This window comes from Lytechinus variegatus, chromosome 17 (assembly GCF_018143015.1).
Source record: "Lytechinus variegatus isolate NC3 chromosome 17, Lvar_3.0, whole genome shotgun sequence".
NCBI lineage: Eukaryota > Metazoa > Echinodermata > Echinoidea > Temnopleuroida > Toxopneustidae > Lytechinus > Lytechinus variegatus.
Window position 1 is genome coordinate 16,471,855 of NC_054756.1, and position 28,000 is coordinate 16,499,854.

Consider the following 28,000-nt stretch of genomic DNA (forward strand, 5'->3'; position numbering starts at 1 on the left):
TGGGCGAATTATGTTGATCACCGATTGTGCATTGTGTCATCAGATTTTCATACATGCCATAATTTGCGGACGACAACTACAGTTCCAGGACCAGATTAAACCCAGATGTATTTTACAAGCATTCTGTCATAATATCTCAACAATATGTTCGGAAGAGGGAAGAAAAGCAGCGGTCCACCAAAGTCTGATCAAGTTCGAAAGGTACGTACCCTTAATTTAAATGATATCGATCTATACGGTATACCGTGAGCACAATGTATGCTCAACTTTAGCGATATAGCGAGGTGCAATTCTAATATCGGGTATCACAGAACCGTAAAAAATACACGCTTTGCGCGTGTATAAAATTCGCTTGCGCAAATAATAGTAGTTGACTCTGAGCCACCATCCTGCCTGTGGGAGTGTGGAGAATCGACTACAGTGGGACAGGTAGGACTATAGTATTAATAGTATCCCAATGGCAATGCTGTATTGAGCACACACTTAAAAAAATCATTAAAATTTCACTTTTGTGACCAAAATGATTAATTTCCATGCATTTGCAATTCAATTTTCGTTAGTAACATAGTCATAGTCATAGAATAATTTTTTTATTGACCAGACTCTCCAGAGCGCTAAAAATAAATTGAATTTTTGCCTTTTTTGGCATATTTTTCTGTATGCCCTCTATTGGTGTAAAGTAAATATGGCAAGAAAATTTTTATTTTTCAAGAGCTCTCTATTTTTATTACTAATTGAAAGAATCAAATTTACTTAAGAGCCAAGTTAATATATAATGAAAATCTGTTATGGAAACTGACAGTGTAAAAAAAATCAAGCATTTGTCCAAAAGCATGAGAGAAAATAATCCAACATTGTCAACCTTATTTTGCCACACAGATATAGTCATAGAGATGTAACTGAGAACAAGGTTATCTCGTAACCTTGTTCATTGAATGAGTAGCGCTAATGCAGTTTCGCTTTGGCAGATTTCGAGCAAATTTCCCCACCAGAATTTGTTCACAAATGTTATGGTAAGTTTCTCAGTCACATATTTTCAAGATCAATATGCCCACCGCTTTTCCAAATAACTCGATTGAGAACAGCTGTATTTTCATTTTGACTACTCACTCGTGCAGCCAGACTGCCAGACATTGTCACTGGTTGCTTGGATTATGGTAGTTGGATTCAATAATGATTAATATTGATATGGACTGAACTAAAGGTAACAACCAAAGATACCTGTGCCACGCCATATTATTAGGTTCATTCTCCCCTCTTTTAAATGTACCATGATATCGTCATTAAAAATGTGATAAAAGATTTTACTTTTGATTTGTATTTCACAGCCACAGGCTACTGACATGTTTGGCATGCCTGACCTTTCAGCCTATGCTGTCAAAGAGGAGTTTGATGTGTCCAACGAGGCATTGGAAGCCGAACTAGCTGCCCTGCTTGAAGAGGAAGACGATGCCCCAAAGATGACCAGACAACGTAGACCAGCTCCTGCCCAGCCAACCAAGTCGGGTAAAAGTCAAACTCACTGTGACTATAGATGTATGGCTAACAATATATGCAGCCAGTAATAAAAAAGATCCCCATCTACCTCAAACTGCACCATATGCTTTCATTTTATTATCAGCTACGCATAGTACAAACAATAATATTCATTCTTGTTTAGCTTAAAAATATCAAGGTTTATATCCCTTGCTTAAAATTGTTACTTTGAGAGTGTACACAAGGAGAAAATGAATAGTTTTACTAGGAAAAAAATGTTTGCCATGAAATGTTCATTTTCCTTGCTGACATCGTGCATCATCCATTTTTCCCGTAGGGAAAAAAAAACCGAACTATATACATTTTTTCTGCCTGCCCCTCCCCCATACACTGCTGCGCATGGCAGCTCAAGGCATTGTGTGCATCTCACTGGGTGCACCTTGCAGGGGGTGGGGGGGGGGATAGGGGGATGCCAAGCAATCAGCATTTTCAAATCCGAAATCTGAGATTTTTCACAAGTTACTCGAATTTTTTTTTTTTGAGGTAATGATGAATGATACAGGTTAGACAAGTAGAAGGGATACATGTATATAAAACAAATTTACATGTACAATGACTTATTCTCGATACAGGCAAAAACTATTCACACTCAGGAACATCAGTAGAATCCCTTCTCCCAAAGGGTGTCGTTGCTGTTTCTTCGATTTGAATAGTATCAGCCAGATCCTTGAGAGTCCTATTATATTTGTATACTATTTACATGTAATGTCCCTATGCTCTTCCATAGAGACTTGAATATTATTCAGGCTCTGGCACAGCAATCCTGCTAGGTACCCATTTAATATTAATAATAATAACCCGCTTTTATATAGCGCTTAATACATCAGAACAGCGTGTCTAAGCACTTTACCGATATATTATTATCCTCGTCATTGGATTCAATCAGTCATTCTCGCACACAATGTATGCACATCCTCCACTCCCTTGGGAGAATTCCAGTCAGTCGCCAGTGTGGCGCACACAGTACTGGACATTTATCTTGCCTACATGGTAGGTTGAGTGATGGGGCAACAGCGTAGTAGGACTCTGGTTGGGTGGGGGGGGGATGGATGGACTAATGGTATATTTTATCCTCTTCTAAAATCAAGAATCCAATATGGGAGATTGTTTCCATATTTGCAAGAGCCTGCTTTTCCTGAATTTTGCCCCTAACCTTCCTTTGATTGACCGCACAGGCCAATCGACCGTTTACTCAGAGGAACCAAGGTAGTATTTCCTAAAGCTAAATATTTGTTAAGTTATAAGATTGAAGAAGGTTTAACGTTGATGGAGAGGTAGGAAGTATTTTCTTGCTCAAGTTGTAGGGAATTTAGTAGCATATAGTATACAATGTAGAAAGTTAATTTGCTATTACAACACATAGATCCTTGGCAGCTGATCGGATGTATACGCATCACGTGACATTTAGTGGAATGAGCTATAGCATGCCAAAACATGACATCCATGCAATAGTCGACTATTGCATGCTCCAGTAGGAGCCAGCCGTGCACTAGTCGACTATTGCACACTCCAGCAAGAGAGCAGGCAGTTCAAACTCAATAAATGTGCATACCATGGCCTGCGCCTCCACAATAACTGCATGCGCGAAGGCCTACCCGAATCACTGCACTTCATACACCACGCGCAGATGAAATAATATTCAACAAAATAAAAAGGCTAAAAAGTTAGACCTGATATTCCTAGCCCTATTCCTTCATAGGCCAAATACTTTTTATAGTTCGATCCATTTTGGTAATAGGTCTAGACGATGTCTTGGAATCGTGTGTTGCATAAAACAACTGTTAAACGTGTTGTCATTCGTGCGACTGTTCAAATATTACATTCGGTACAACTTGAAGCAATCTATTCAACTCCGCTTTGTGTCGTTGAATAGATTTTTTCAACTTGCACCCTCATGTAATATAAAAAACAATCGCACTTGACATTGAATATTTGCATACCGGTATTATTGTTCTCTCTAAGCTGATCCCATGAGGCAGATTGATGCAATGGCCGCACAAGCCCTGAGGGACACTGACGATGATCCTGATGATGATGATGAGGATGAGGATCTTCTTCTGGTAAGCTATAAGGATGAAATGCTATTCCATAGTCCTTGGTCCTCTTTCATTTAGGCTTTCATTGTATCTTTGTCATTATACACCTACCATGGTAACAGGATCTAGCAGCTAATGACAATCAAGGTTTACATGGTAGTTCCCATAATGGTAAAGATACCTTTATTGTAAAGTCTGTATGCAATAGGTCCACATCCTGTTGCTTATTACCGCAGTTGTTGAATACAGAATATCCTTCATGTAAGTCTGTTACTATTATACAACAAGAATTCATGAATATTATGGGAGAGGGTTGAATTTGATGTGTAGGATATTTGTTTACATAATTTTGTTACCATGGAACCTACGGGTTGATTTTACCTAAACGCTTCTTGAAAAATTGGAAATGCCTTATAAGGCATTGTCAGAGTGAATAAAGCAAATTATTTTCTGTTTTCATAGAAGACATTAATTCATCCATGAAAAAAGACTGTCATGTATGATGTATGATATTTCCTTGGTCCTATACATGCAGGCGGAGCTTGCCGATATCACACAGGAGTCGTCAGAGACCCTCACCCCTCCCAGCACCCAACAGAAAAGGACCCCTAGTCCTACTCCTAGCCCAAAGATGACAACTAGACCTACTCCACAGCCTAGCCCTGCTTCACAGTCTGCTCCAGCCCCAGGGCTTAGGCCAGGTCCCTCTAATGTCAATCGGAGTCCTTCACCAGCTCGGAAAGCAGCTCCTAGTCCTGTAGCTCCAAGTCCCGCCCAAACACAGGTATTGTATACATACAATCAGCAATTGTAATTCCTGACATACCAAATTTGATCAAATCTTTTTGTTTCATCATATATTTACATTTGAATAATTACTTTCCATAATGATTTAAGCTTTATTTGCATTGCCTCTATGACTATAATAAATGTAGATCTACATGTAGATTCATCCTACTGACACATTTTCTTTTCTTTTTTGAAATTAGGAACCATCTGAGCCAGCAGACATCAACACTGTGCTCCAGCAGCGTGCACAGTCTTATCAGCAGGCCATCGCTGCCGCTGAGGCAGCGGGTGAGAGTTCAAAGGTCAGGAGGTACAAGCGTCAGCTCAAGACGCTACAAGATATGCTGAGGAAGATAAAGCTGGGTAAACCCATCGATAAGGACGAGATTCCCCCTGAGGTTTGTGTACCCAAACCAGCTGCAGATCAGCAACCTCCTCCCCAGGAGAAGCAGCCAGTGCCTGAAGCAGCTCCAGTAGCAGCAGTGTCTCAACCAATCTCTTCCCCAGCAGTGCAACCAGAGCAACCAGACACTGCCCAAAGCAAGAGTGCAGGTAATGAAGAGTGGAAAGGTGAAAGTGCAATATTTGGTTCAGGCCTGACAATTTGATAGTTTTTTTTACAAGAGGGCCACTTTCTTTAGAGCACATTTTTGTATTACAGCACACACTGGCAAAATGTGGCCATCCATCTCAAAACTTCAAGTAAATCACTAGAATGAATGAATTTTGAGATCTGTTTTAAGTTTTGAAAAGCAGATCATAAGCTTGGAAATGATTATTATTATTTATTCGGCAAATAATATTAAAAATTACATTTCAGTGTAAATAATAAAAAATAAGAAATATCAACCATTGGCACGCTAGGGACAGAAAAAGTTAACTTAATTACTTTGGCATAAAGCCTCCTGTCCCAGTTCCAATGGTTGATTTACAATACATATTAATAACTAAACAATAAAATACTCATAGCTTGTCTAAGTTGATCAACAATAAATCACACAAATATTTTATTTCCTGAACTAAAAATTTTAGTGAGAGCTTCACAGAATGTGGGGAAACTGCTGTTGGTATTTGGTTTGGAAATAACGATGACAAAGAAACCACTCACTTTGGGTTTAATTTTGTAACTTCCAACTCCGACAAAATGGGCAAAATTTGCCTTTCAAATATGTATATATTTCCTATACCACAAATCTCTCTTGGCTTATTTTAGAAAAACTTGCTTGGTGACCTATTATTTGTTTTGAGCTGGAGGGTCACAAATGGAAAAGGACCCAAAAACATCCAAAGCTAGCTAGATTGGCGTTGAGGCCTGGGCCCCGTTGCATAAAAGTTACCATTATGGTAACAGTGCCATCCAATGATATCTTTCATGGAATCCTTGATTTTGATTGGCTGATGAGCATTGTTGCCATGGTAAAGGACCCCAAAATATCCAAAGCTAGCTAGATTGGCGTTGAGGCCTGGCCCTAGAAGACCCTAATTAAATAATGATATTATATACTGTTGTGAATTGAGCAGATGCTGATCAGCTGAAGTTGATAGGTGTGAGGAGAGACCAGTACAAAATGGCTGCACTACTTGCCAAGAGATCAGGTGACATGAAGACTGCCGCAGAACATCTCAAGGTTTCCAAGGTAAAGATGTGCAGTATATGAATATTGGATTGTGTTGCACTTTTAGATTTAACCAGCATTTATAAAAGGGACAAGGCATAAAGTAATATGCACTGTTCATGATGTATACATTTATGAGAGTTGAAATCTTTACTCTAATCACAGTTACTTTGAGAAGTTTCACAAACCAGACTCGTGACCAAAATAACTTTACCTCATTGTTGGTGATGATTTACAGAGAGGAGGGAGTTGATAACACAGCATGGGTTTGGTAGAGGAGAAAGCAGCATCACCAGCTAATTCATAGGTACATTTACTTTGGACAATTTTGAAAACAAGTAGACGGCGCTTGAAGGATATTTTTTCTCGACCTGTTACCTTTTTATTTTCACCCCCAGCAATTTGATCTAGTTATCAAAGCCTTAGAATCAGGTCAGCAGGTTGACCTCAGTGAGATGCCTGGTCCTCCTTCCCAACCAGCACCAGCAGCTCCTCAGCAAGCTCCAGTTCCACAACCTCGGGCGCCTGCTCCAACAGCTCCTGGTCCCAGTCCATCAGCAGTTCCTGGTCCCGGTCCATCAGCAGCTCCTGGACCAGGACCCTCAGCAAGCTCCGAGGAGGAGCCACCTACTCCCAAGACGGATCTTGAGGCCATGCTTCAGAGGAGAGGGGTGTATAAGAGCATGGCTGACAAGGCAAAGGAAGAGAATAACGACTCCAAAACTCGTAGGATTGGTCGCATTGTCAAGGTTCGTAAAGAATCCTAAGTTGGTTCCTTGACAATTAGATTGTTCTTTGGGCCTGATGTTGCCATCCTAAAATGATGAAAAGTGCCCATGACTGCCACTTAAAAAACAATACTTTTATTTGTTTTAAAGCACAAGCGAATTAAATATGAAATAACACTATTCTTAAATCTGTCCATGCCACTTAAAAACAATAATTATTATTATTTTCTTTTTAAAGCACAAGCTAATTAAATATGAAATAACACTATTCTTAAATCTGTCCATGTTGGGAGCTAAAGGGAATGTGTTGGAGGGGAGTCTGTGAATTCGCACAATAAGTCCAAATCACAAATACATTTGACTGCTATGTCTCCTGACTTGCAAAAATTTCAAATATAAATTTGTGACAAGCGTGTATGCTGTTCCAATTTTACACAATTTTTTTTGTAAAGTGCATGTCAGCCCCAAACTTGCTCAAAAACATGTTTTCATACATATGTGTAATTCCAATGCAAATTCAAACCTAATGCAAACCTTAATTCATAAATGTGTCATTACTTGTTCTTTTGCTGACATAAATTAATTTCATGTTCATGATAATGAGAGAGAAGAAAAGGTCCCTGTAATGTTCAAAGTAAAGTCATTATTATTTCAACACAGCAATACGAGGATGCCATCAGAAAGCAAAAGTTAGGCAAGCCAGTTGATCTGTCCGAGCTGCCTAGCCTTCCAACATTCCCGCCCTTCCCATCCCAAGCTGGCGGCCAGACTGCCCCATCAGTAGCCCAGGCAGCTGCCCCAGTGGCACCCCCGGCAGCAGCAGCCCCTGTAGTATCAGCTGCAGCGGGGGCTTGTGCCCCTCCCTCCAGGACTACTGGACAAGCGACCCAACCAGCTGCTTCAAGACCTCCGGCACCTACAAGACAAATGTCAGGTGAGCATTACAGGAAACGATATTTTTTTACTAACTAGTGTTATCCCTGTAAGCTACCAAATCCTTGTATATGATTGGCTCAGCGCAAAGTTGATAGCATAAATCAATTACTATAAGTTTCATGAAAGCACTCCCTTGTGGAGTAGTCGTTGGTGCATATCAGGAAAGAGTATGCCATAAAGAATTGTATTTTTGAAGTGGCTGAAGAAATGTAAATTCACTTATCTTAGAAATATATTAAAAGAAAATTCCGTAAAAATTATGTCAATAATATTAACATCAATAGGTATATTTAGCACGACCATTGAATGTGTTTACTGTACTCTGTGTAATACTTGGTATCATCAATGTATTATTGCACTGGCTGAAGCTGAGCCACCATGTAGGCATTAATGATCATGCAATAATCATGCAATAAAGAAAAGGGATTTACTGAGTTAAAAACTGACAAATCAATGTATTGATGGGTTTATGTGATTCATGCATTTACCAAGCAAGTGGGACTGTGGAAGATCACAATGCAAAACTTCCCAATTTTCTAGCTTGAATTTGTCTGCCTGATAGTGAGTGAAGACCATACATATTTCGTAATATTTCTACCAGTCTCTGACAAAAAGTATTTAGCAGTCATTTGCAAAAAAATAAAAAATAAAAAACATACTCCAACTCTGGCCTAGTGGTTAAAAGCTTGTTTGATTAGTTTGAATAATGTAAAGATATTTCTTGCTTGCATCCAATGGCTTCTGTTTTTTTTCTTTGTATTGTGCAGCTAAAGAGAACATGTACCAGCGGAATGTAGCCATCTTGAAAGACAGGATAGCACAGTTTAGAAAGCTAGCATTGGAAGCGAAAAGGAGGGGGGACATATACGAGGCTAAAAGATTACTCAAGATATCTAAGGTACTTCATCATATACAAAATGTATTTACAAAATGTTGATGCATTATTGATGATGATCGCAATGATGATAGCGATAATGCTGTTGCTGCTGCTGCTGCTGATGATCTTCATGATGATAATGATAATGATGATCATCGTCATCTTGATAATGATGGTAAATCAATTGAATAAAGGCTTAGAATATATTTTAGAAGATGCTTTCAAGGAAAATTATTTGAGAAGTATAGATTGAAATTCTCTGAGAAGAATGCCATCGATATTTGTTATTTTAAGTCCTAATTGTTAAATATCTGAGAGGGATAGGAGTTTGATGGAAGTTGTGGTCTTTCTTTATGCTGAAGGTACCGGTCCCAGGTAATCTGACATATTACAAATTTTCAGTTTTTGTTAATTGAACAGTATATACCCCTCCTGTTCCACCACTTTCATCATCATCAGGATAGCTTTCATCATTATTGTACAATGCCTATTTAGCTTGTTGTACATGAGCAAATGGGATGCTGATTGTCAAAAGTTTGTACCTTTTCAGGGCTTACTGGTTTAAATGCGCATTGCTGCTTCAAATCAGATGTGCGTTTGAGGGATTTTCCTTTTCTCTTTCAATAATTCTTTAACATAGGAAATATCTATTATTTGTTTTTTCGCAAAATTCTGGGGCGTTGTACAACACGAATAGCGAATATTCTTATTCATGCAATGGTGCGAGATTTCGCATTCAGTGAAAAAAAAAAGATTCTCTGTTCAACTTTCCTATATCTCGTTGAATAGAGTTTCTTCTTTTCACCGAATATGAAAACTGGCATCATCCTAGTCATCTTCACCATCATTGTCCTCGTCTTCATCTACATTATCATCATTATAATTATCATCATCCCCACCATGATGACCATCATCATCATTGCAGCACCATTATCATTGATTTCACCGTCATCACAAGCAACAACATTGCCATAACTATCACAATTTAATACTATTCCCCTAGTTTACATCAAAACCATACTTGCCATGTTTCTGCTCTTTAATGTTTTCATTTTAACTCATTCAAACTCGTCGCAAGACGAGGTCAAACTACCTTGTAGGCTGATGTATCTTTGATGGGAGGGGTTGGTGATTTGTCCCCTAGGAACAGCTTGTTACTTATTATTGATAATATTGTAATCCATATGTTCAATAACCATTCAAATTTTTATTTAGTCATAACACCATTTTGTTATTATTATTGGATATATTGCCAATTATCATTTATTTGTATACATTGTATTAATATATTTGTAAATTTGTTGGTAACCATCAAGCACCAAATTTCCTTTTCATTGGAGAATAAATTCAATTCAAATATTTGTACTTTAGGAAATCGAGCCAATGTTGACTGCTGCTGAAGGAGGCCTGCCTGTAAACCTTGACTCAGTAAGTGAATAATCATGAAGATGAATCGGTAGAGGTGTTGTAGACAGGACTCCAGAGTCCAGACTGAGAACCTCAAGGCTTAGGGTTCAAATCCCATCCAAGTACTATTATCTTATATCAAGAAATTTCTTCTTTTTTCAAGCAGACTAGTATTTAAGGATGCTGAAAGTCTTCATCAACCAATGATATGATTCCATATTATTTGCAAGACATTTGATATGTACAATTCTTGACGAAATATTTGTGACCCTGTCGTTAAGTTATGTAAAATGTATTTCATTTTATATTGCCAGATTAATTGGGAACCGCTCTGTCAACCAATATATGCCAGCCATTTTTGTACCATTTTTTTGTTTAACTGTTGAAAGATTTAAAAGATCCTTCACAGTCTGGTTTAGCTTAATAGGCTATGGTCTAACTTTGTGCTGAAATTATGGAGAGCAAAATACTTAAACATTTCCTTACATTGTATGTTTCTTATGTTTACTCTGCTTTTTTCCGAACTTATTAATGGTGAAGAAATCTATCGTTTTTATCCTTCCAAAACAGTTAAGAATGATTTGAGAGAAAAATGAGCCGATATTACATCGAAATTCTACTGTTAGAGATTTATGCCACTATTGGCTATCCATAGTTAAATCACAACTCGACACCATAGTTTAAATTAAATCCGACTTCAGAATCCGGGCCATTATGTTTGAATGAACATCAACTTCAACCTCAGTATTTCCATATCATGTGATATCATTTAGTAAGACTTGTTAGCTGTGTGATCATAAAGAGATGCCGGTGTCATTGGTGTAATCAAAGATATAAGGGGAAGACTGGACGCTGGCGATTTTTTTTTTTAACGGTCACTTTCATGCGTGGGGAAGGATGCCCAAGAGCATTGTGTAGGTAAACTTGCATTTTGACAAAGTTTTGTGAATAAAACATATTCAGAAAATGATAGAGGGGTGATAGAAGGAAAGCAGTAGCGGCATAGGAACATGTATCCACCTCTTTCCTAGACATCTCTAAAAGATTTATTTTTTGCTAATTTTGTTTTAAAAACTTGAAATATGAAAAAACGCCAAACCCTTCACCACTTTCATTTTCCCCATATGTTATATACGCAACCCGAAACGTATATAACATGGTATACCTAGCAAACGCTGTTGGGCACCCATTTTTGAGCATTTCATTTCTTGCTGTATTGAGTGTCCAGTCTTCCCCTTATAGTGTCCTTGGTGTCCATCATGTCATGTTCTTCTACCTGCCCGTCAATCAATCAGATACCGAAGCTTCCTCGCAAGGAGCCTGAAGCGGTCTCGCCTCCGACATCACCGGAGCCGGACGGAGATTTTGAGATGGTTGCTGATGGCAGTGCAGAGGAGGTCTATAAAAGACTGATAGCCACCTTGAATAAACAAATTGAGGTTAGTGAGCCTTTTCACAAATAAATCAAATAGTGATTTTCACTGACTATTTGTTATAAGCTATTGAAATCCTTGCATCGGATTGGCTCAGAAGACGATTTATGCAACACTCCCATCTTGCAAAGAGTTGCGATTGATCCGATCAACCACAACTATGGAAAGCCAGCAACGTCAACATCTAAAATGCATGTTTGTTCAAAATATTTTCTTAAATATGCAGCTTGTTCATGCATTCATTGCTCCTTTCTTGAAAAGTTAGGGTGCTTCTTTTTGTTTACAAAGGACATTGAGCAAATTTTTTGTAGAAAAAAATATAACACTGAATATGACATTTGAGGTTGGTCGGGGCCTGTCTTCCAGAGAGTTACGATTGATCCGACCAATCACAACTATGGAAAGCGAGCAAAGTCACCAAATAAAATGCCTGTTTTTTCAAAATATTTTCTAGATATAAATGTATAACCATAAATTCATTGATTTCTTTACAATTTGGTGTCTTTTCCTTTGTTTACAAAATACATTTTGCAAAGTTTCTGTAGAAAAAAATATGACATGGATGGATCTCCATAGAGTTACGGTTGATCCAATCAAACTCTTTGTAAGATGGAGCCCTGATCAATCATAACGTGAGACAGGGTCCAGGTTTTATTTCTCTGATTTTACTCTTTCTGGTCAATCATATCCTTTTTCATACTGGAGTACCCCATCAGTTATTACTTATACTTTGTATCAACCCATTGCATCTACATGCACCCTTTTGAAATATTTTTTTTATTTTATCTGCAGTTATGTGAAGCTAATGCAAAGGTGTATGGGAAACTTGGCAATATCAAATCAGCTAAGAGGTAATAATGGTTGGTTTTATTCTCTTTGGTTTTATTGTTATTATTTTTTATTTTCATCATTTTTATTACCGCAGTTATCATCACCATAACCATCATCATTGGATTTTGCTTGACTTCAATGATTTCACTGTATTTTTATATTTCCAATTCTTTGGCCTAATCAGTTTTGTTTTCCTTGAAATTCTGTGACTTCTGTGTTCTTCTTGAATTCCCAAATTTTTTTCTCTATCACAGAAAACTATGGACTTTAACCCTTACTTAACTTGGGGGGGGGGGGGGGTGTCAAATTGACCCCCCCTGACAAATTTTGTCACTATGCCGCCTTGATGATTTTTTTTTACCAGACTGCTCGCCAACTTTTTTCTTTCAAGTTTTGCGCATCGTTTGAGACCAAATTTGCGACGCACTGGAACTTGTTTCCAAAAATTGCACAATAATGTGTGTCAAATTCTGAAAGGGGGTCAAATTGACCCCAACAGTATATCCTGGTCTGAAATAGCCCTGTTAAATTAGGGTTAATATACCCCCGTTTGGATCCTGTATAATAAAGCTTAATGATTGATCGTTGATTTCATTGATTGCAATGGTTATTGTGTATGATCAGTCATAAAAATCAGATCAATTGCTTAGCTTTATATTACCAGGCCCCTGGATATGATTGGTTACTCTTTTGCTTTTGTTTTTTGGACAGGTTTGAAGAATTCAAAGATTCATGTCAACAAGACATAGATTTACTGATCTCAAAGCAGTCTAGAGGAGAAACCATCCCGAGGCACCATTATGAACAACGAACACTGCCCTCTGTCAGGTAAGTTTAGAAAGGTCCTGACACAATGAATCTATTCATGCAAGTAATCATGATATTTTCATCAAACTTTCATGTGAACCTCTATTTGGTTCTGGGCCAGTAAACGAGCATATCAAATCTGTAATGCGTACATGCAGGATAGTTTTGTAGTCCTTCGTAGTCCTAACATTTATTTGAGAAAAATTTTGCACATGTTTGGTATCTTCGTAGTCCATTTTCCTCAAAATTTATGTATTATTTTTATTAGTAGTCTGAACTAAGGGTGAGTTTGGGGAGGGGGTGGGGGTCAATGGTAAACTTTCAAGTTTATTTCATATCATCTCACAGCAAAACAAGATGATACCCATACAAATAGATTTTCAATTCCATGACAACATGCAATGTAATAATAACAAAACAAACTAGGTTTGGCAAGCGGAAACAAAATGTAAGATTTTTTTTCTCATCTTTCATATTGTAAAGGGACAGCTGAAGAAATGGAGGGATACTACTTTAATCAACCAAACTTCAGACTGTTCCTTTGCTAATGGCTTATTTTTCATGATGTAATGTTTTATCATGCTTTGTCCAACAGGGTCTGTCCAGACGTAAAGGAGAATGAGGCTGAGATAACCATTGTACAGGGATTGCAACTACATTGCCCTAATGGTAATTTGAGAATCTTATTCTGGTATACCTTTTCCTTTTATAAAATGGTTTTTCATCAAGCAGTTTTTTTAAAGCTACGCACTGATTAACGCATGACTGGAACATGTTCTAACTTATAGGTGCTTAGTCAAATACATCTGGTCACCAGTCATGTGTGAGTTATTAAACAGCTTTATGAACCATGCTCCAGTTTCCCTTGTATAATTGATCTCTTGCTTGAATGGGAATTCCCTGCTTTTGTAGTCACAGAAGTAGTTGTGATAGTAGTAACAGCAATGGCAGCAATAGTAGTAGTTGTAATAGTATAAGTAGAAGAAGAATAACTAGAAGTACTATTAGTATTTGAAGTATAGGAGGTAGGAAAAGTAGATTGAAGAGGTAGATTATGAAGAAGTAGTATTCAAGTGATAGGAGAACATTCTTTATCTTATTTTTAAAAATGAAATAAGCAGAAGTAGTGTCTGGTGGTCATTCATAGCACTGCTCTATAAATCTTCTTTGCATCATGATATCAGACACATAATAAAATGATAATAGTAATTATTATAATAATAATAATGAAAATACTAACAATAGTAATGATAATAATAGTAAATAATAACAACAATAATAATACAAAAAAATAATAGCAGCTCTTGTAAAGCACATATCACATTATGATATAACGTCCCTGTGGGCTTCCAATAATATCAACTACTTAGACATAACCTACTGCAATCATAATCATATTTACTTTTTCTCTTTGTTTTTCAGAGAAAGATTCAAAAGACATTGACACCTACATAAAGGCAGAATTCCCATACCCTTCTGTAAGTAACTGATTTTTATTTTCCTCATATTTGTTGACTGGTTTGAAAAAAAATCTAGCAGATTCTATTGTTTATAAGTAATTTACCATCAGTTTCTCACTCAATTATTAATATTTAAATTCTGTACATGTAAAAGAGAGAACCTTTTCTTTTATAAAAAAATGCCAGGGCCCCTCTCATAAAGTTGAAATAGATTCAAATCAGACTCTAATTGAAAGTGATCTTAAAATCCCTTTAATTACAAAAAAAATTAACCTTGGTTTGAGTGTGGTATAAATTTATCGCAATTCTTGACGGCCCACGGCAATCCTTTTATTCAAATACATGTATAAATTGTTTCTTTCTTCGATGGTTTGGAATGAAAAGACAGGAGGGGGTGGGGTATTTAACAAAGAGATAAGTTTGACTAATGGGGTGTTGCATGAAAATATTTGCAATCAATCGCAAATATTCTTCTGCAATTTTACAGTTGATTGATCACTTTACCTTTAGCAAATCAGATTACACTCCTTGTTTCATAGAGCAGATTAGCAATCAATTGCAAATTTGCAATTAATTGCGTGGCATATGCTTGATTTCGCAAGTTTGTTGAAAGAAAATAGACTTGCAATTGATCGCAAGTTTGTTGAAACGGCCCATTATAGTCATTTTTTAATGTCAATGAGGACATGGTTTCTAATGGGTAACCTCATCGAAGAATACGCATTATAGTGTGCGTCATCTGAGCGTGATCGATGCTGGGATGCGTAGGGTACCGTATGCATCTAGGAAGTAGTCACACCTATAAAATATTGGTAAAACACAACCAGGAAATTAAAAATCTAGTTTGTACTTACATTTTGTTGTCAATTTGTATAGGATGATCCTCCGACCCACAAGACAGGCTGGGCGAAGGGAGCGGTTAATCCTCAATACAACTCAAGCTGCATGGTAGAGATCAACCGCGGCTCTAGGGCTTTCAACTCGGCTGTCAAAAGGAAAGCACTCAAACTAGAAATCATCTACAGCAAGTTAGTATAAAATAAAATCATATTTTACCAGCCACCCCAAACAAATGTAAGCTCATGCAGTTCTTTAAAATCAACCTGTTAGTAAACCTGACCCCCAGTTTTCTCTTTCTTGCCCAATGGAACCGCTCAAGCTGTTATTTTGTGAAAGCATTACAAAACTTCCAATGAATTAGAAAAGAGAAACAAAGCACTTCACGACTGTCACACATTAAGGGGTTCATACGTTATGGAATTTGCCTTCCTTACCAGCTGATGTTAGTCTATTGATTCATTATAGCTCTATTTAAATTGTGTACATTCTGTCTTTGAATTCTTATAGAGGTTTATTACGAGGTCACAAGACGTTAGGCACTGCCAGCCTCAAACTTGCTGAATTGGAGAACAAATGCGAGCTTCATGAATCCATACCGGTATGTATCTTGATAGGAAAGGGGTATCTAATCATTGTTGGTATTATTAAAATTTCTGTATATTGCATTGTTTCAGCAATCTCTCTGTTATTTATAGATGGCTATGACTCTCCACCTGAAGATATTGAAACAAAATGTTGCGAATGATTCCTTTAGATTCCTTTATGGAATTTCTTGTCTAATTTGATTGGAATTTTAGTGTGCTCACGTTTACAACTCTTTTTTCTAAATTATTTCTGATGAAATTTTTAAACAAAACTTTAGTACTTTTTATTGTAGTTATAGTGTATATGGCAAGACTTTTATGTATTCACTTTCACATATGGGCTTTCCATAGATGAAAAAAAATTATATGACAAGAGGACATCCATATGAAAAAGTAGAAAGGGGAGTTATTTGCCTTTGGCCTGGAACCAGTGTTTTTGATAAAAAAATTATTTTATAAAAGGTGATATAATTATGGCTCCTAATAATCAACCTGATTCGTGTTAATGTTCATGAGGAATTTGCACACATCCCATTCCATTGACTTCCTGGGTATTGGTGTTATCTCTTGAGGGTCTAACGAAAGTACAAAAAGTACCCTACTTAGTGGTTTTTTTTTCAATGTATCCGTAGAGGTGCCTCCTTGGTGCATACTAAATGTCACAAATATACAATACACGTGAAACAGGCCAACAAAATATGACATAAGGCCTTACAGTAGGTCAAACATCAGTGCAGTGCAGGTCTGTGGGTACCTTAGAGACATTTGAGACAGCTCAGCAGTTGGGAACGTAATTGGTCTCTGCGGTGTCACTGCAACTGATGAAGATGTCTTGGAGACATTGTGAAGACTGAAGAGTCTCTAAAAAAGTCTTTTGAAAATCAAGCATTTTCTTCAAAATTAAAGACTCCATCATTTTAGGAATTGTCTCAAAGACATCGCAAAAAAGTCTCTGCAGCTAGGCAAATGTGGAGTCAGAAACGTGTCTCAAACTAGTTGCAAACCCAGTGACATACACCCTTGAATTCCAATTATGGAGAGATACACTCTCTGCATCTTGGGCTTGTATTGACTTGATCATAGGGAAAAGTATCTTGATTTTGAGCATCGATTTTCTGCACCTTTCCTCCAGGGGCCCGTCATACAAAGAGTTACGATTGATCCGATCAACCTCAAGTTTATGGAAATTTATCACTGTCATAATTTTTTCTGTAGAAAATTTGAACAATGTCCTTTGAAAACAAAAAGAAGCATTCTGCATTGTCAAGAAAACAATGATTATGTGAATATGCATCAGATCTAGAACATACTTTGAATAAACATGCACTTTAGCTGGACTTCCATAGTTGTGGTTGATCAGATCAAACGCCATTCTTTGTAAGACCGGGCCCAGGTCAGCAGAGCAAACCTACACTGACCCCAACGTGAATTATGTACTTCATGTTTATGATGACTTTATTTTGATATTTTTCGCTCCAAATTCTTCAGTTGATGGATGGAAGGAGAGAAATTGGTGGAAAAATAGAAGTGAAAATTCGCCTTCATCATCCTCTGTCTGGGCTAAAGGAAGATTTTGTGAAGGAGAAATGGCTTGTTGTTGACAGTGTTCATAAGAAAACAAAGGTATGTTGCATTACAAAGTCATCTTGTATTCAGACTTATACTCTGAAAATGTAACCTCTCAAGGGGTTATGTTTATAATGGGGTGCCAGTTGGTGACATGTTAAGACGTAATCCTGGTTTTTATTTAGAGGATTTATCTTGAAGAAACTAATTTGTTACTCTCCAGTACCTTTTTGCACTGATTTTCCTTGGTTGTACAATCCTTCATCGGAATGATACATTTTGCTCTTTACCCTTGCAATTATCCATAATTCTGAGTTTACCCTGTTTTAATGCAAGGTCAGCTAGTACTCATTGGTGGTTGAAAGCTTATTTTAAATTTTGGTAAATCTCCCCAAAATGCATGTCACTATTATATGCCCTGGAATAGTTTTACTGGATAAAATTCATCAATGTTACTTCAAACTAGAATATTTGTATTTTGTTTGCTTTTTTTAAAACCACTTCTCGGGCATGGAATGGGCTGAAAATGTCAATATGTAATCTTTGTCTGTTACTCTCTTCTAGTCACTTAATGAATTTGTGCTAGGGTAAATGCTCAAATGTCTATTTTGGAATAATAATCAATAGATTACCAAGAAAGTGCAACAGATAAGATGCAATTTCAAATTCGAATATTAATAGTTGAAGAAAGAGTCAATTGCCTCTGAACTTTTCTGACATTGGAATATTGGATGATACTTGAGTATAATTTAAATTATTGACCCTTTAACCCTTTTCACGCATACTTCCCACCATTGCATGCTCGGTTCCACGCAAACTTGAAATTAATTGAAAATTATTCAGCACAGAGGGGTTCATGGCCCAGCACACAAAGAGTTGACAATGCTTTTGACAAATGCAGGGTTTCGTTTGACCAATTATTACTTCTTTTACTAATTTATATGTGATATGTAAAAAAGAAATTATAAGTTTGTTTTTGTATAATTCCTGTTCCAGGTATCCAGCCCTCCTGCTGCAGCTTCAAAGGTAAATTTTATTCACTGATCATAGGTCACATGGGTAGTTTAGAGCAACATAAAATTTAAACAATGAAAGCATGAGCTTGTGATCTTCAATACCAAAATATGCATAAAGATTTTTTTTAAATTGAAAACTGTAATGTAGAGAGGATTTGACAACTTTAGCAAAAATATATATATTTAAGAATTTAGGCAAAATTTACATTGATTTTTCATAGTGGTATATTGAAATTTCTACTTGAGGATTCAGAATCAGCAAATAACTCTTTTGAGCCTATACCCTTAGACTAGAAATTTACTGTGAAAATGTCAAGGGGTTGTGATGCAGCCTTTCTGGACATTTTTTGGTGATATATGTGTTATACTAAAAAGAGCTATGCATGTCACTGTAATTGGACATTAAGCAAAGCTACAGTGTATTTTACATTTTTTTTAATTTCACATCCATTTTTGATGAACTTTCAGTTTCATGCTAGTTGACTTTAACCTCTTTGTGCAAACTAAGTTGGAATATGGATAAAGTTTGAAATTAGCATAAATTGTGATCTATTGGTTTGTCTATACAGATATTTGATAGTTAGAATAATAATAATATTGAACAGTTCTTGTATAGCGCATATCACAATTATGAATAATGTCTCTATGTGCTTCCAAAGGACTTGGATATTATTACCCTGGCTGTAGCTTGGCAGCCGTAATTACTAAGATTACAGCGCACACGCATTTCAAGGAATAAATTCCTGCCAGGTACCTGGGTTGAGATATGTTAGGGGCAGAATTGAGCATTGAATTGCGGGGTAGAATTGAGAATTTGTATTGAAGATGAATATTATAGTTTATTTATTTCTCTTCCACTTTTGTTTGTTATAGAAAACATCATCCTCATCTTCAGCCAGTGGAAGTTCATCTGGAAGTGGGCACAGGTGAGTTTGTTGTCTGTATTTGCTTGTTGGGTGGTGGTATATTCCCATCATTTCAAATTAATCCAAGGGGGTCTTTCATGAAGCTCTTTGTAAAGTTTTGCACAACTTCATGCGCGACTGGATCATGTTCTAAGGTGTTAAGTTGGCTAAACGGCTACATATTTTAGCGCACAAAAAGGGTGCATAAAATCATTAGAAATTTACTACATGTAAGTGCTTTAGGAAACAATCACCAGGATCCCTATCTTCCAGGCTTACTCAAATATTTAGGAGTCATTTAAAAACATGGTTAGTTTCCTTATGGAATATGCAAGGTCTTCATATTTATCATTCATTTGTGTAAAATGGAGAGATTCTATGAATTTTTATTACAAATAGCAAGTTTAAAAATTGTTGACTTTCTAGGTTATATACATTGGCACATTGCTGTTCAACTGCTTGCTATATTGTGCCTTCTATTCAAATAAAAATTGAATTGAATTAAACTCAAAATTGCATTTTCTTTAATTTTTGCATTTAACCAAGTAAAAATAATATCAAGGAATTTTCTACTTCTTGATTTGATATTTTCCCCTTTACATGGCTAAATCAGATATTATTGCCACAACTTCCCTCAAATTCTAAAAACATATAATTTATAAATAATCACATGAAATGTAAACATGGTTATTTGAGGTAAAGAATGGTTTGTGTGGTATTCTAACAAGACATTTCAATTAGAAGGGCTGTTAGAAACATGCTTATCTTAATGAGTGTGCATTCAATTTAAAACACCAACCTACATAGGACACATAATGCAATCAATGTTTATGATGAGGCTAGATTAGGTCACTTCAGTAATTTTACTAGATCGTTCATTCAAAAGGGCAACAAAAGACAGAATAGTCTTAAATGCAGTGAATAGTTTTCCTGGTACACCATCGCATTTGCTCCATATTTTCAAAAGGTTGCTACACAAAAGATTTTTTTTGTGCAGCAGATTTTTACATTTGACTGTACAGAATTTAGTTGAGAACTTTTCTCTTTCGACCCAAATTACTAATCATATTTGATGAGGAAAATCATTCCGTGCAATATGTGTGCTGTGCTTGAGAACTTACAAATAAACTAACACACCAACATAAATGTAATCGTATTTATGTTTTGTGTTTTTACTCCCTGTAATGTCCATGTGTGTGCACACAGAAATAAAGATTCCAAAGTATGTGAAGTCACCTAGCTTAAAAGTACAGTAGCTGCCAGAAGACAAATAAAACAAAATAAAAAATATGGCCAATAATGAATACTAGAAACAGAGCTGCCCACCGATGACACTCCTACTAAGTTTTCATCTACTTCATATCAGCTGATTAATAACTGAAATTAGATTAAGATTAAATTTTCTTACGATGTGGATATGGTGTGTGAGCTTGTTTTGGGGAAAATGAACCGTGTTGTAAGGTTTTCATATTGTTATTGAAAACTGTCTGAATGTGTACATGTCTTTCCTTAAAAATGAAATGTCAGATTTGACATTGATATTTATTTATTATCAATTCGGCAATTACAATATAAAATAAATTTCAACAAAATATAAATATTAAGCAGAGCCGTAGATGGGTACATGTAGCTTAGCTGCCTGGGTATGGGGAAAAGCTAACTTGATAACTGACCCGAGGGTCTCCCTGCCTGACCAAGCTACATATGAATTTGTTATCGGAGAATTTGTAGTAACTTGCAATAATGAAAAGTTCAGTCAAGAATTGTTTTGTTAACTTTGTTATACCCTCTGTAGTTGGTTGGTGAATGTATATTGATTTGGGGTCATCTGTCTGTCCATCCGTCTGTGTCCTGTTTTTATTCTCATGATACTTAAATAACCATTGGACAGATCAACTTCAAACTAGGTCCAAGTATGCATATATCTGGGAGGGATGTCAGGGTCAAAGGTCACATAGGTCATTAAATGCACTGTAATATCTCATTCTTGTGATGACTGAAGAATGCATTGATCAACTTCATCAGTGGATTAACTTCATTAATAGAGTGACAATGATTTTATTAGATTTTGGGGTCATGAGTTCAAAGGTCACAGGGATCTTTGGGTACATGTATGTGTTTTGGCATTATATTTGGCACTGGTGCGCATAGAGCACTTGCACTTACTTCATTAAAAAATAGGTATTAAAGGGGAAGTTCACCCTGAAGAAAACTTTGTTGTAAAAATAGCAGTAAGAAAGTTTTGGATTTGTGACGTCGTAAACGAGCAGCTGTCCCATGCGTTATGTAATATAAAATGCGTGAATTTCAAATTTTGTATGGTTCCTGATGACTTAATTTTGTTTTCTATTCATGATCGGGTGTGAAATGATCTATTGATGTACATAAGGTACAGTGAAAACCATTTTCAATTTTCTGAGAAAATGACATTTCATTGATTTTTTACCATTCACTATGTAGGAATGCTGCTTGCATATGACATCACAAATCAAATAATTGAAATTCTAATAACTTTTTAATTATTTGATGAATTTTTCTCAAACCTTCTGCAATATTTTTTCATTATTTTTTTTCTGCTATTTTTACAATAAACTTTTTGTCAGGATGAACTTTCCCTTTTAAATGATGATCATGAAACATCATAGGAACTGCATGATTAAGAAATGGAAGTAAAGAAAATAAAACATTCTATTAAGATATATATACCACAATCTCAAAATGAGTTTGAACAGAATCCAATAAAATGACCATCTAAATGTTTGTAGGTATGAATAAAAAAATATATGTGCCAAATTGCTCTGGAAAAAAATGTGTAATTGTCGAGAAATTAGCAAAATAAGCTCAGAATTCCATCGAAAATCTGGTATTTTTCCGAACAATATTGATACACTGTCCCATGTATGCCTTTTTGTGCTAATGATCATCAGAATATCCAATTTTCAGCTAAGATTTCATGATTTCATAAAGATGGTTTATTTCAATGTACCAGAGCTACATCTATGATAAACTGGTGGCAGTTAACCTTGATTTTGAATACTTTCTCAGGAAATAATTGTTTGCTTTAACTGCTGTCTTTTACCTTTAAAGTCTGCATCCATCCATGTAGTTCAAGTAATGATGTACATATGTAATGTTTGATCATGAATAAATGAGTGTTATCATACTGTGCATGCTATGTATCACTACTTCATAAAAATATGCAAAAAATGAAAATGCCATGACTGTATAAGTTTGCATCAAATTTTGATGTAATTTTCGCTGTTATATTGCTTGACTGTAATTTGAATTACCTTGACTTAGGGTCGACTTGGCGTTGAAGATAGTACTAGTAACAGTATTGTGTACCTGCCTTGTTAAAAAAAAACATATACAGTAAAAAGATACAATTTTAATGTTTTTTTGTTCATGACAGGATGTAATATTCCAAATTAAATGGAATAACTCTTTTTATTAGATATTCAATTGCAAATATGCTTTAGATATTTATTTTTAAAAAATCAAAGTTGATAGATTTTAAAGATTTCATACCTATTAGAAGGACGCAAATGATTTCTTGTAAAAAAATATAATATTCATGACATCAATTAATGAACAAATACTTGTCATAACAACGTAGTATGAAGGTTTGTGTTTTTAGCATTGGAAACATGGATAATGATGAACAGCAAACATGAATTGAGTTATGATTAAACTCAAGTTCATATCATAGACAGATCATAAGCACTTATGATCTGTCTATGATGTGTGATGAAGCTGCCAATCATTGTTTTCTTGTAATCTCAATTCATCTGCTTACATGTACTGGATTCACTGTTAAATATATACAAATCATGTACTTTGTCTTCTCAAAGAATAAAAATGAACATATTGAAATGAATGATTATGACACCATGTTAGAAACACGAAACATAAATTCAGAGACACACAGATTAATAATCTATTATTTTTCACTTTGTTTTGTCAGTTACAGTTGAAATCTTCTGCCTCAATTATTTCACCATCTTAATAAATAGCATTTATCTAATATTTGTATATATTGTAAGTAAATAAGCTATTGACACTATCATTTTATTTGTATGTATTCAGTACTCGAAGGTTTTTATCTGTTTTTTCCACCTTGACGTAAATAAAAATAAGTTTAAGTAAGAAATATAAAGAAAATCATGTTTTGTAATAACTTGTTGTATGTGATGTGGGGGAGTGGGAGTGTGTCATTATAAAGCTAATGTAAGTTACGCAAAACTTTACCAAGAACCAGTGACGCTTTTATATTATGCTATATATTTTTTACAGACCATAACTCAGTAGCAGATCTACATGAGCTGATAAGTCAAACCTGTATTGTTGAAGATTTGTGTCACGGTGGACCATCCATAGATTAAACCACAAGCTTAGACCAGAGTTTAGCTTATACCTGAGTTCAGAATATTGGCCTTAAACAATACAAATTCCTCCCTGTCCATAAACCTGATTTACTGCTTTTTAGGAACAGTCTCACATTCACAGTGGATGGTAATTTTTACTCGGGGAATGAGTTGACGATTGGCACTCCATAAAAGGATGGTCTAAATTAACCCAGGGTTAAAGGGGAATGAAACCTTTGGAACAAGTAGGCTTGTGTTAAAACAGGAAAATCAAAGAATTAGAACAAAGAAAATTTGAGGAAAATCGGACAAATAATGAGAAAGTTATGAGCATTTGAATATTGCAATCACTAATGCCATGGAGATCCTCCCATTGGCAATGCGACAAGGATGTGTGATGTCACATGTGAACAACTTTCCCTTTGATGGACTATAAAATACCCCCAAAATGTCTCTTCTTGCTCTTATGGTGATACAAACTCTTTATCCATGATGTATTCAATAAAAATCTGCATTACATGCCCTCCTATAGAAAGAATACATGATCTGATAGATGTGATACATGTAAAAGAGGCAGTTTAAGTGAAATATACACTAAGTTAAAGGGATAGTTGTTCAAAAGTGACATCACAAATCTTTGTCACATTGCCAATATGAGGATCTCCATGGCATTAGTGATCGCAATATTCAAATGCTAATAACTTTCTCATTATTTTTCTGATTTTTCTCAAACTTTCGTTGATATGTTTCTTTGATTTTTCTGTTTTCACACAAGCCATCTTGATCCAAAAGTTTCATTCTCCTTTAAGTAAACCATGGCTAGCAGAATACCATTCCTTGAGTACTACATATGTATCGTTTGATATACCAGTCTCCTCTACCTGAAACCTCACGTTTCTTTCTCTAAAAAAAATCTCCCATCTCTTGATTTTGAATGATAAAAGTAAAAGTGTTTGCAGTATCATTAGATGATGAAGCGCCCATTCCTATTAGTATATTTCCTTTTTTTTCATAGATCTTGCTTTTCTATCTCTATCAGAAATTCTCTGTCTATTTTTTCCTTCAGAACGTCTGCTACTGATAGCATTGAAATACTTAAGTGGGAGATTGGAACGCTCAAGAAAAAGGTCAGTTGAGTTTTTCTTAAAGGACCAACACTGGTAGATTTAAAGACTCCAATCCAATGTTTTAATGAAGAGGGGATAGAGGGACGTCGTTTAAAGAAATTTGGATTTAAAATAAAAGATATTGGGTTACTGTCAGATGCATAAAAAGTAGCAATTGCTTCAAGGACAAGCAATTGCTAGCCAAGCAAAATATCATGCCTTAGCAATTGCTTTATTTAGTATGCATAACCCTTTGCTTGTGCTTAGGTAAACCCTTTTCTTACCTTCAGAAAGCAATCGCTACTGTTTGAGATAAAGCGATGTCCTGCTGGTGTGAATGCAACTCACAAAACAAAAGTGGGACTAGACTGCAAATACGTGGCAGTGCAAAATACCCCTTCTCTCATGTAACATCTTTCCCTTTAAGACGTGGTGTCAAACTATTCCTTTAACTTGTTTCTTATTAATAAATCTCTATATTTGGCATTCAGTTTGCACTTACCAGGAAGGAAACATGTAGACAAGTGTACACCTTTGGGTTCTCTTTCAGGCACATAAACATGATTATAAAATGTGAACATCCTGATCAAGTAAATGCTCAAGCTGATCTGATGGAGCTTGAAATAACCCCAAGCAAATGCTTAAAGATTGTTTAATGAATATCTTTCTATGTACTGCATGTGTAAAGTTTGTGGTCCTCGCCTATCTTCTTTTACTAGAATCTCGCACAGATACACGTATGCGCAGACAAAAGCACTGCACAGACTTAAGGGACCTTACCATATAAAAATATGTACAAAAAGTTACAATCAATTGTGAATATTGATCATGGGCCCATTTCATAAAGAGTTACAACTGTGGTAACTTTAATGTTATGACAACTACCATGGAAACCTTCATTCTGATTGGCTGCTGAGCCCTGTTACCATGGTAGTTGCCATAATGGCAAAGTTACGATAGTTGTAACTCTTTATGAATTGGGCCCCATATCTCTATATGGTACACCTCAGATTGCTGACATGCAAGCACACAAGCAGCAGGTCCCTAATGAATTTGCTATGAGCTACAGAACACTTCAAGAGAGATTACAGAAACTACAGATATTCTTGAAGGAAGGAGGGTCACAAGCTAGAAATGGTATGGTATTATTACTTTTATCAAAGAGCTTTTTAACTGGAACAAATTATTTAAAAAAAAAAGGGAGTTTGTTTTGACATTGAAATCTTAACCTAAGTTAAGTTTTGGAAATGTCATCATAACTGAGAAACTAGATGCACCTGTTTCGGGGAACTTGGACACAAGCATAAACATGTAATCACTCATCATCATGCTTAAGTTTCAGGTGCCAAGATCAAGGTTAAAGGTTATTTAGGGTCAATGAACTTTGACCATGTTTGGGATATTAACATTGAACATTTTTAACCAAGATTAAGTTTTTGAAATGTCAGCATAACCTATTTTAAAAGTATAAGGGTCTTTTTAATGAAACTTGGACATCCCTTGTTAATTGAACGGATTGTTCTTGTTCACAATGTTGTTCAGATCTCAGATGTGTGTCACAACATATTTTTAAGTCTGACTGAACCATAAATATGCATTGAAATTTACACTGTAAATGCAATAACTCATCACCTTGCTGCGACCTTTATCTTTTGACATTTGACCTTCATCTTTTTACCTTACACAAGGTTACATGCCTTGTCACCCAACCTTCTTAGGTCAGGCCAAAGAGGCTGTCCAATCAGCTTTCTTGACTTTCACAGTATAGATATATGATGCTCTGTGAACTTTGAATTTTGTTTTACAGCATATTTAACAAGGTTACAAGCCCTGTCACCAAGCTTGCTAGCCCAGGCCAAGGAAGCTCTCCAAGCAGGCCAGAAGGAGAAGGCTTCCATGTTCATGACCAGGAGGAAACTTGTTGATGCAGAAGTAAGTTTTTTTAACACTAATGTAGCTCCTTGTTACCTTTGCTCCTCAACACCCCTTCCCCTCCCTTCTTCTCCTCGCTCCTCTTTATATGCCTCCTCATCCTCTTATTTCCCTCTCCTCCTCCTCTCCTACCCATCTTGCTTTCGCTCTCTGCCCCCTCCTAGCCCATGCAAAAGAAGCTCTTCATGACTAGGACAAAATTGTATTCATACAGAAGTAAGTTTTACAGAGAAGAATTTGTAATATGAATTTTGTACCTTGGCCCCTCCACTACTTTCCTTCTCAACCATCACCTTACCCCTCTCCCCTTGTTCCTTTTCCTCATCTGCTACCGATTCTCCTTTCACGCTCCCCCCCCCCCCCCCCCTCTTCAAAGCCCATGCCAAATAAGTTCTCCTTGCAGTTCATGACCAAGAGGAAATTTTATTCATTTTAAGTTTTACATGGAAGAATTTGTAATATAATTTTGTACCCTCACCCCTCCCCTACTTTGCTTCTTCATCCCCCTTCCCCCCACTCTTCTTCCTCGTCCTGGCCCATTCCAAAGAAGATATCCATGTATTTTATGACCAAGAGAACATTTGTTCATGCAGAAGTAAGTTTTACACAAGAATTTGTGATTTGAGCCCTGCCCCCTAACAACCTGCAATACGGCCATATCATGAAGAATGTGTTTGATGAATTTACATCAGAGGGTGTTCATTGCACCACACACCTCGTTACTGGTCTACGATCCAATGTTCAAAGAAATCCGATTTTCCACCTTTTTGCAGATTTTTTGAGGTTCAGAATAGTTATAAGACTTCTGATATTAATATTTTAAGCAATTTTAAGCCTTTGTCTCAGAGTATAAAAATGGATTTATAATGACAGATGATCAATGATTTAACTGAAGTTTAAATAGAGCTGGGCCTTGGATAAATTTCACTCATTTGTTGGCCATAAATAATGTCATTTGAATCATGTTTGTAAATTCACTTTATTTTTTAGCATGGGAAGGCAATCTGCATTGAGCGTCCAACACTAGCACCAACCTTGAAATTAACTATTGTCATCAGAAATACTAACAAATTTCTTTCAACTCGCTTTCTTCATTCTTCCAGATTGCATCGTTATCAAGGAGATAGAAGCTTTCAGGGTCAACCCAAGTGCCATGCTAAGATGAAAAATATAGAGTCTTGTTCTCCTAAGATTGACATCGATACCTGTGGAACACAGAGAGAGAGACCTG

General features: G+C 36.2%; 1 protein-coding gene across 2 annotated transcripts; it reads left to right on the forward strand.

Moving 5' to 3' along the window:
* Nucleotides 1-27,945, forward strand: LOC121430757 (coiled-coil and C2 domain-containing protein 1-like). 2 transcript variants are annotated; one of them, XM_041628144.1, is made up of 24 exons: nucleotides 1-201; nucleotides 1,329-1,506; nucleotides 3,499-3,596; nucleotides 4,108-4,356; nucleotides 4,562-4,913; nucleotides 5,883-5,998; nucleotides 6,376-6,726; nucleotides 7,366-7,639; nucleotides 8,409-8,539; nucleotides 9,890-9,946; nucleotides 11,221-11,364; nucleotides 12,151-12,209; nucleotides 12,901-13,017; nucleotides 13,592-13,665; nucleotides 14,419-14,474; nucleotides 15,333-15,484; nucleotides 15,804-15,894; nucleotides 17,369-17,503; nucleotides 18,443-18,472; nucleotides 19,336-19,388; nucleotides 24,798-24,858; nucleotides 25,848-25,974; nucleotides 26,645-26,769; nucleotides 27,873-27,945. In XM_041628144.1, the coding sequence occupies exons 1-24, from the start codon at nucleotides 145-147 to the stop codon at nucleotides 27,894-27,896; spliced, it is 3,111 nt and encodes a 1,036-aa protein (XP_041484078.1). In that variant the 5' UTR covers nucleotides 1-144; the 3' UTR covers nucleotides 27,897-27,945. The 2 variants fall into 2 exon arrangements, with proteins under 2 accessions (XP_041484078.1, XP_041484079.1); XM_041628145.1 differs by lacking the exons at nucleotides 24,798-24,858; nucleotides 25,848-25,974; nucleotides 26,645-26,769; nucleotides 27,873-27,945 and adding an exon at nucleotides 20,574-21,595.
* Nucleotides 27,946-28,000: the final 55 nt, after the last annotated feature.